This window comes from Impatiens glandulifera, unplaced genomic scaffold (genome assembly GCF_907164915.1).
Source record: "Impatiens glandulifera unplaced genomic scaffold, dImpGla2.1, whole genome shotgun sequence".
Lineage (NCBI taxonomy): Eukaryota > Viridiplantae > Streptophyta > Magnoliopsida > Ericales > Balsaminaceae > Impatiens > Impatiens glandulifera.
The window spans coordinates 106730-117748 of record NW_025919140.1 but is presented as its reverse complement, the minus strand read 5'-3'; the positions used below and the strand labels follow the sequence as shown (position 1 = coordinate 117748).

Genomic DNA, 11019 nt, shown 5'->3' with positions numbered 1-11019 from the left:
TTATATTTTTTATTCTAATATATTATTAATTATTTATTAAAAAAAACTTTGAATACATATTTTAAAATTATTATAATTTTTTAATGAATTTATTTTGTTTATATTAGTTAGGTTAAATAGTTAATTAATTTTTAGTATAAATAAGAACTGAATTATGTTTAATTAATATTGTGTAGATTGAAGAAAACCTGAAAAGAATGTCGCCCACTAGTTGATCAAATCCAGCATTTGATCAAACTTCGATTTTATAAAAGAGGCGCTTCCGGGTTTATCTCCAAAATCGGTATTTTACACTTCGGTATTATGTGAAAAGCGCTTCCAGTTTTATACATCGTTCTATGAAAATAAACACGTATCTGGTAGTTTGCAAGCATCCGATATTTTATACTGGATCGATTTTATGCTAACAAGCATCCGGTTATATATATGACTTTGATTTTGAAATGAAGTGCGCCCAGTATTTTACAAACACGCCTCTGGTAGTTTGTGAAGTCGATTTTGTGCAAATATGTATCTCGTAGTTTGCATTTCTGGTATTTTACAAACACACCTCCGGTAGTTTGTGAAATCGGTTTTGTACAAACACGTATCAGGTAGTTTTCATTTCCGGTATTTTACAAACACGTATCCGGTAGTTTGTGAAATCGGTTTTATATGGAGACACATCCGGTTTTGTATCAAGTCGGTACTTTATGAAGCGCGTCTGGTATTTTATACATCGGTTTTATATTGGAAGAATCTGGTAGTTTATCAAAATCAGTTTCTGGATAAACGCTTCTGGTTTCATCTCACTATCAAGCCTTCCGATTTTATATCAAAATCGATATTATATCAAAAAGGCGCTCCCGATAATTTATTCCAATTGACAAACGTTTCTGGTAATTCATCAATCCAACTTTATATTAAGCGTACCCGGTAATTTACTACTTCGGTGATATGAGGCGCTTCCAAGTTCAGCATTCTGGATAAACACTTTCTTGTACCTAATCAATCTTATTTTCCGAATAATCTTTCGTTGTGAGTAGTCTGACACCGTAGCAGAATCAAATTCATGCAAGACTGTTATGAACCAAGACAAGTTAAACCTTCTAAAGCTATACGTTCCTCGTATATTGCAATCCCATTAATGAATATTTTGGCTTACAATCATCCAAGTATAAACAAGATCAAAGAGGATCCTCTCCGATGTACTCTGCTGGAACTCACCCAATCAAATAAGGAATGATATCCTATGAAGTAAATATGTTTGTTATATGACCGTTACAACTTGACTATTTAAGAAGAAGATAGATAACAGTTTGAGAAACACAATCTTTCACGTCCCTCTAAACGAACCATTGCCTTTACATTATTATTCATAATCTCTCAAGCTCTCAAAGTCCTAAAAGCTTTCAAGTTTGTTAGTGTTAAGATTGTATTACATACTGCGTATTCTGTGTGAGTTGGTCAGTATTGTAAGTTGACAGAATTTGTTTCTATTCCACAGAGTGAGTGTGCTAGGAGTTCGAAAACATGTAGTAACTAAGTCCTGGTTGTTCGACTGGGTTGTATAAGCGTTGTATTTAAACCAAATTTTCTAGTGAATATCCTTCTCGAGATTGAGAAAAAAGGGTGACGTAGGAGTTTTTACTCTAAACATCCATAAAATCTCTTATCCCGTGTATTTCTTTCTAACAATCTCATTCACATATTGCTTCAAGTCTAAACAAACTATTTCACACTTGAACTTTGTTCAAGAGTTTGTGAAGGCTTGCGTAGAATATAAACGGATATTAACTTCTAATAGAGTTACTATTAAACGAAGTGTTTGTAAGTGTTCAACGTAGTTAGACCCTAGTCTCTATCGTTGTACCCGATCCTAACAATATTTTTATCCGTGTCCATCGCACGAGAATAGTCATAGTTTATATAGAGATCTTTGTTCGGGTGAAAAATAGAGTCCTTATTATTTTTAATGTTCACATAGTGTGGAAGGTTGTTTGACATTTTACCTACACTGAAAATAGTATATTGAATCATGCCACAATTTTGTGAAATTTAGAAATACGAGTTTAACTCAATTCTTAATAAGCATGTTTTATTTTAATTATTTAATTAAGTATTATTAATTTTAATAATATATATTTTATATTTATGAAATAAAGTAATTAATGAGTTTATAGAGATATGGATAATTAATAAGTTTAGAGAAAAAAAGTAATTATTGGGATTATTAATAGATTTTGAGCTAAAGTTGATATTTTAGATAAATGAATGAAAATGTGGATATTATTGGAAAGAGAAATGATAAACTCAACGAATGATCATCGAAATCAAGACTACGAATCATACGTGGCCTGCTACGTGGATAAGAGAGAAATAAATTCGGTAAAAATCCAAAATAAAACCCAAAACTCTTCATTTATTTCTCTCTCTAAAACTTTTCCGGCGAAAATCTTCTCCCTATCAAACCCTAACCCATGGTATCGTTTTTAAAGATCTAATTATTTAACAATATTGTTCAGTTCTTTTTTCTATGATAGCGAACTGTTTATCTTTCAAGAAACCAGCACTGAAGTACTGAACCTGAACAACGCAGTAGATGAAGCACTAAATCTGGACAAATCCCTTGTTGAACCTAAAAGGTACCCAATTGTTGGTATAGAAAATTCACATTTTCGATAAGATTTTGGGACATTTCGACGTCCAAAAAATGAAATTTCAAGGGAAAATATCCCAAAATGTCCTGAAACCAATATTCCAGGATCCGAAACCATCATTTTGGGACTAGAAAATGGAATTTCGGAGGAAATAAATGTCCTAAAATGTCCCGAACCTATTATTTTGGGACGAGAAATTATCATTTCGAGAGCCCATAGTTAATATATTATTGATTTCGGGTGATGTCTGGTCTTGAAATGGTAGTTTTAGGACCCGAAATTGTGGTTTCTTGTCACGAAATGGTAGTTTCGGGTCCCGAAATGATAGTTTCGGGTCCCGAAATGATAGTTTCGGGACGTGTTTTAAAGTTACACTTTTTTTCTTATTGAAATTTCCAATGTTAGAATGACATTTTCCTCTGAAGAATAATTTTTTGAATTCTACACACCATATGCCCACTTAACTATATTTAACATTACCAAGTTAGGGAGCAAAAATTGAGGCGGTAAGAGGAAATACATCAACATTGGTTGTGCCAAGAGTTGTATGAAAGAGTCGAAGGCCAAAATTAAATTTTATCAGTCTAGACCAATAACGAAGACAAATTGTAAAACAAAGATTAATATTGTTGTTCGAAATGAAGGGGATATGTGATAACAAACATTTGTCTTTAACACAACCATACATTAAGCCCTAAAAGGATACGCCATGTTAGATACTATAAAGTAATAGACGAAAATATAAAGAGGAGATTGGATACAAACATTGAAGCTAGAATAACTGTGGCCAAAACATTTCAATCCCTTGTAGTAGAAGTTGCAGGGTATAAAAATATGTCTTTCAATGAGAGAACATGTAGAAATTACGTTACTGAAATAAAAAAAGTTGAGGTTAGGAAGTGGGGATGCTTAAGTACTCACTAATTTTTTTAAGAATACAAACTAGGGACTCAAACTTCTTCTACATTATTGATTTGGACGAGGAATCCCGAATTAAAAACGTGTTTTGGGAAGATAGTAGGTACAAGGCCGCCTTTGACGATTTTCACGATGTTATCTATTTCGATACAACCTATTTGACAAATTGTTATGACATGCCTTTTGCTTCATTTGTCGGGGTTAATCATCATGGTCAATCCATTTTACTTGGATGTGGCTTATTGTCAAGTGAAGATTCACATTCTTTCACTTGGTTGTTTAGAACTTGGTTGGAATGTATGGACGATCGACCTCCAAATTCCATAATCACAGAGCAATGTCGATCCATGGCGATTGCAATTGAGAAGGTATTTCCTAAAACTCATCATCGTTTTTGTTTGTGGTATATAATGAAGAAACTTCCTACAAAACTTGGAAGTCATACTAAATACCATCTAATAAATAAAAGGATAAAAAATATTATATGCGACTCCATAAATATTAAACAATGCGAAGACGATTGAATTAGACTAATAGAAGATTATCAGTTGGAAGATAATGTCTGGTTGAATTCTTTATTTTTGGAAAGATCTAAATGGATACTTGTTTATGTAAAAGGCCAATTTTGGTCCGGGATGTCCACCTCTCAACGGAGTGAAAGTATGAACGCATTTTTTTATGATTACGTGCAGTCTAAAACATCCCTCAAATAAATTGTTGAGAAATATGATAGGACTCTGGTGTGAAAATCCCTCAAACAATTCATTGAGATAAAAGAAACTAGATTTTCAATCATTTAATTATTTGATACAAACTGTTAGTGGATTTTCCTTTGAAAGGAAATACTAAACCTTCTACATTCTAAATATATTTAGGTTGGTTCAAGAAGAAGTTAGAGGGTTGATGTTGTGCGACATCTCAGTCATTGAAGATGAAGGGACAACTTGTATATTTATAGTAGAGGAAATCATTTTGGGGGTTAATGAAGAACATGTAAGATATGTTTCTTACAAAGTGCATTATACCGAAATAGACTACAATGTTAAATTTAAATGTCGATTGTTTGAGTTCAAAGGTATTTTGTGTATATATATCATGGCTGTGTTAAAAAATATGAGGGTGAATGATGTACCAATGTGTTATATAATGGACCGGTGTCGTAAAGATATTAAGCGTGGGGATCAAATTATTACCAACATTTATGATTCAGATATGTCTGTGGAAGAAAAAAAACATCATAATAGTCTAACTCGATTGATGCAAGAGGTTCAACAAGTTAGAGTAAAATTTGAAGACTATTGTTCTTTTTGGATGAACGACATAAAAGGCTTGATGGAACAATTTATGTCACTTAATCATGAAAGCATAGAAGCATCTGAAGACAAAATCACAGAAGCATCTCCATTTATATCTCCGGCTACATCCATTTTGATACACTCCCCTAACAAAGTTAGAAGTCAAGGACGACAACCAACAAAGAGGAAAAAATATTTAATTGAGTAAATCCCTAAGAAGTCATCTTCGAGATCAAAAATGAAGGAAAATACGGCCACAACATCAATAGTGTTAGATTCAACACAATAACAAAGGAATGATCCACCGTCGACTCAATTTTTCTTCACATCACTTTTGTCCTCTCAAATATATGTCGAATATAATGTGTGTGGATAAGATTCAACTAAGATGGTAATTATATGATCATGTTGTAACTATGAGTTTTTTTAACATTTTGTAACATTGAGTTTTTTATGAGAATTTTGATATTTACACTAAGTATTTGATTATAACTTGTCATGAAATTGTGTTTTTCGTCCTCAAATGATGATTTCTCGTCCCGAAATGGTGGTTTCTCGTCTTGAAGTGGTGGTTTCGGGTCCTGAAATGGTGGTTTTAGGTCCTGAAATGATGTTTTCTCGTCATGAAATAATGGTTTGGGAAATTGAAATGGTGATTTCGGGACGCTTTTTTTTCTTCTTAAAATGGTGATTTCGGTAACACCTTATCATTTTTGTGTACCGATATTGTTATGTCACATTATTATGAAGATTAGCATATCCAAAAGAATTGAAGACTAGAAAATACCATAAATTTACATAATTAAAACCTTAATAATTTACAATGTACTACTTATTAGCATACAACTTATTATACGTTTCAAGATAATCTTCTTTTATAATGTGCATATATTTGTCATAAATATAGTTTAACTTATTGTTGAAATTTGACCTAACAATGAACGCACATAATTTTTCTCGAAAAGCATCAAGCAATCCTCTTGCCTACAAAAAAATAAAATACAGCAATAAAGAATTATAAAACAATCAAAATTTGAAATATGTAACTTACATTTGTTTTGGTTATACCACAATCCAACTTTGCATCACCCATATAAGTTTGAAGATGTCTCATACAGTTTATTGCGCAATCTGTTGTATTAGAACTGTCTTGTCAAGTTAATTTTAAAACTTTGAACGAGAAATTAGCTATTTTGGTTATGATTTTTTTGTCGAAAATTTTGAAGAACTCCACAAAGGAAGCTATCTGTTTTACTAATGAAGTTAAATTAAACATAAATTTCAAAACACTTAAACATACAACTTAATAGTTTCTGAGTTATGACATATTTATCTTCCCATCGCATTTTTTTCTGCAATGGGAGATGTTCAATGATTTCGATTACCCTATTTTGTATAACAATGCAAATAACATAATAGCGACTTTCATATAAAATTGGGAAGGATAACAACAAAATTATATTAAAATATGATATACATGAGCAAGATTTAGATGATATTAAAATATTGGATTTATAAGATTATCATGTATCATTCTTCCGGTGTTATCTTGAATATTCTCATTTCTTCATTAACTTTATCAATAAGAAGTTATGAATCTTCATAAAATCCATGTAAATGAAATTAACATCATAATAAGACCATTGGTTTGAAAAAGAAATGAAACAACAATAAAAGATCTTATAGAAACCATTGTCGAAAATATAATTCTCCCTTGAGAAAATTGTTTACTATAATTAAACGTAATGTGTGTACATGCATCAATAATACCACTTTCAACATGACATCCATTTTTCATTGATTGAAAATGCTCTATGTTGATCAAGGTATGCTACGTTTCGTATAAATCTTCCTTCCTGAAAATGAAGAAAACACATAAATCCAAAAAATGTCCCGTAATGATCTGAAATGACCCGATTTCGGGTCTCGAAACCACCATTTCGGGTCTTGAAACTACCATTTGAGGATGAGAAACCACCATTTCAGGTCCCGAAACCCTCATTTCAGGTCCCGAAATTAACATTATACTAACTATGAAGATATAACATCATTAATGACCTAATATTCTCATCATCTTCATTTGCAAAAATGAACCCCATAATGATTTAATCTCAGTTATCTACTTGGGCACAATAAAAGTAAGATTGATTCTTTAGCTTGTTCTTAATCTTATACGGAGATTGAAGTCGTGTCAGAATTTTTGCATTCCGTTGGGGATTTTTTCTAACTACCCAATTTTCTGTTTCTTTAGCTACCAATTTTGGTCTTTTAACAATACTAACCACCATTTCTAAACGATTTTCCTCTTTGGGGACCACCACTTCGGGTACCCCCACTTCGGGTACCAACACTTCGGGAGTTTTTCATCTTCTATAGTGGGTGTTTGATCTTTAAAGTATTTTTGCATGGCATACTTAAGACTTTTATTATTGTCCATGACATTGCATAAGATGTGGATTGAGTTGTCATACAATGGTGTTGTGTCCCAACCGACACTTAATTTTTCCAACACTTATGTGGCTTCGTTAATTTTGTGTGTAGATATAGTAATGCAAATCAATGCTTCATTATAAATCTGCATCCTTGTTTTTTTCTATGGCGTTGCCTTCTAAGGCTCCCCGTATTTGCCACTACTGCATCATGTTGAAGCACCGCCACCTGCATCCTCGTTCTCCCCCCCATATTTTTATAGAATTTTCAGGTAATCAATTTCATAAATGTGTTGGGATTGAAAAATAATTATCTAAACATTTTGTAAAAATATTTACCACTATAAACTTTTTTTTTGGGTTGAAATCTAATATTTATCACAAAATAAGTCAAAAATTTCGTCCCACATTTCTTACCTTCTCACTTATAGACGTCACAACACTATCCTTTACTTCCTTTTTTATATTTATTTTTTTACAATCTAAACAAAACTAAAACTATTTCTAACTCAAATATATTTTATATCCTTTTAAAATAACCGTCAAATGTGTCAGTTTTCATTTAAGCCAGCAGTGTAAAGCCTATGAGCCAAATTATGGACAAAAGACTAACCGGCAACTCTTATGGTACTTCGTAATGCACGTAATATTATTATTATTATTATTAATAATAATATTAGTTGTCAAATACTAATATAATTAGGAGCATTTATATTATAAAACCTCAGAAATTGTTAACAAGTGAACACAACATACAAAATCAAATTATTATAGAAAGATGGCACAACTGCCTTCCAATGTGGTAACAGTTCTTGCATTGAGAGCCCTTAAGTTCATTTTCTTATTAGTTGCATTGGGCGTACTTGTAAGTGATACACTCTATGTCCCAAATGATGTCTTTGATTACGAATTAGAATATAGTTTTGACGATGTTTATGCTTATAGGTGAGTGGACAAGAAAATGATATTGTTACTATATATATATTTTTTTTTATTAAATATTGTATATATTAATTGTGAAATGTGGCAGATATGTGCTTGCTACAATTGTGATTGGGATGTTGTTTGCATTACTGCAAATTGTCTTCACTATTTACAATTTCCAAACTGGAATCAAATTGTATGGGGTGTGTATTTTTCAATTCAACTTCTATGCAGATAAGGTATGTTTTGTTCTCATTTTTGTTCCTCTCATTTTTGTTTGGACAATTGCTATTTGAGATTTTTAGACTGTTTTATTAGATGTTTTATTAGATGGAGTTCGAACTTTTAATTATGACACATGAGATTTGAATTATCAAAATTTTAGTCATTTGTTGTTTTTTCAAATGGACAAAACAGTTGTCTTTTGATTTAATGTTTCATTTATTTTTTCTAACTAATTTATATTTGTAAATTAGATTATATTTAAATAATTTTGTACGTTATTTTTTCTAATCATATTTTTTTTTGAGTTTTACGCATTCCAATTTTTAGAAATTGCTTTGGGTGACTAAGAGATTTGTTATCTAAGAAAACATTTGAGATAATCTGAAAATAAATAAATTTGGTATTTATTTTTCACATAACATCGAAAAGTCATATCATTGTGTATAATCTATCAATTTAGACGTATTTGGTTTTTAAATTAAATTATTTTTTTTATATTATAAGAAAGTTTAAAATTATATTAGCATTTATGTCATTCAATTTAAAATATAAGGCTCGTGCTAATTTCAATTGTTTTTAATTTTTGGAAGGTGATTTCGTACTTACTAGGGACAGGAGCTGCAGCCGGATTCGGAGCAACAAATGAGATGAAACATATTCTCTTGTTAGCGGAGTATTTGATTGAAGGCAACAATTCCACAATAGACACAGATATTGGTTTTAATGTATTTGATAAATTCTTTAACCAAGCAAATGCTGCAATTGCATGTGTATTTCTTGCCTTTATCACTTCAGCACTCATTTCCATTTTATCATCTTGGGTTCTCACCTCTATGGAGCCACACCAGGAGCCTAAGACCCTGACCCATCTGGATACAGAGGCCCAGAAGGACCCGAAAGCCCTACCTGAACCTGAACCTGAACCTGAACCTGAACCCCAGCCGAAGCACCAAACAACAATTGCAAGAGTCCAAGACTAATGGCTCCATACCATAGTCTTTTCTAGTTATTATTTCCAATTTATATTATTAAGCCTTATGATGTAATTCTTTTCTAATTTTAAATAAACACTTGTTTAATTGACTTTTAATTATTTTAAAAAATATAATCTAATAAAAATAGAAAATATGTTTTCTCATACATGTTAAGGTTGTTATATTGCGATTGTGTTAGTTGGTTGAGCTTATTTTTAAACAAGTTAATTTATTTAAATAGAAAATAATGGTTTGATAGTTCATTAAACCAAAGAAATGAAAGTAAATAAACTATGCATGTTCATAATAGAAATGATAGGATTGAATTAATAGGAAAATGTAATATTGGGGATTCATATTGTAATGATATGCATGTTCATAATAGAAATGATAGTATTGAATTGATAGGAAAAGGTAGTACTGTATATTGAAATGATATGACTTGAATTCAAAAAATATCTGTTGTTATTGGAATTGCTGCATAGAATGGACCGTTAGGGTCGTTGGTTGGTACCCTAGACCTGACCGGTCATTCTGTTGGGAAATTAGATTTGAAATCTTGTCTGGATGAAACAGATGACAATCGGGTTGCTTGTGCTGAAAATTCGGTCCCAATGATGGAGATAATCTGCCAAAAGGGCTCTAAGGTAATGCAGGAAATTGCATAAATTGTACAATTTACCAGGTCCTATTGAAAGCTCAATCTTGGGGTCTATTTCTGTATCGGGTGAAAACAATATGCTGAGATCTATGTCTGTTTTGAATGATCCTCTTGAAGTTGGTATTGGGGTTCCTATTGAGGTAAATATGAAAGGGCTGAGTAAGACTGTTGGTTGAGAATCAGTAGGTTCAAAAAATATTACAAGGTCGGGGTTAGTTTCAAAAACAGGAAAACATGACAGTTTGGGTTATTCAGGTGCAAAGAAAGATCAGAAAACAGAACTTACCGGTCCTGCTAGTGAGGATGTTGAACTGGGAAAAATGGGTCATATTGAAATTGCCTCTACAGAGTTGGAGATATCAGCTGCTCAGAGTCCATTGGGTCCAAAGAAGGACATAATTTAAGAATCTTGTTCTACAATGGGAAATATTGAAAAATTGAAAGTCTTGGGTTTCATTGATGATCAGAATGCTAAGTCTACTTGCCCTACTAAGGATCAGATGGAAAGTCAGACAACTAGACTATGGACTAGGCTAGAAAAAGGTTGGACAAAAGATACTAAATGCGCCCATGATTCTGAAACTGAGGCTAAAATTGCAGGATCTTCTAAACAACCTACACATGTAGCTGAAGCTGTTGAAGGACATAGTTGAACAAAATCTGGAAACACTGAAGAAATTGAATCTGAGTTGGAGCTGGTCATGGAAATAAATTCATCTAAATCAGAAAAGCCTAATAAAATAGATGTAAAGGATGATGAACTAAACTTCATTGGTATAGTCAATGGTGAAAGCTTGGTTCTGAATTATATTGATTCGTTGGTTGATGGCACCATGAATGACAATCTATTTGAAAATATGGGTCTAGGTATGGATCTTATGGAAGCTACAAATAACTTAGGTCAGAATATAAGTCAGGGTATAAGAGGTGAAGAATGTATGAAACTAGAAGAAT

At 32.0% G+C, this 11019-nt stretch overlaps 1 protein-coding gene across 1 annotated transcript; it reads left to right on the top strand.

Annotated features, from left to right (window-relative positions):
* The first annotated feature begins 8059 nt into the window (after positions 1 to 8059).
* Positions 8060 to 9410, top strand: LOC124917573 (CASP-like protein 4D1). Its single transcript, XM_047457969.1, has 3 exons — positions 8060 to 8226; positions 8312 to 8444; positions 9021 to 9410. Exons 1-3 carry the CDS (start codon positions 8060 to 8062, stop codon positions 9408 to 9410), a joined length of 690 nt encoding a protein of 229 aa, XP_047313925.1.
* Positions 9411 to 11019: the final 1609 nt, after the last annotated feature.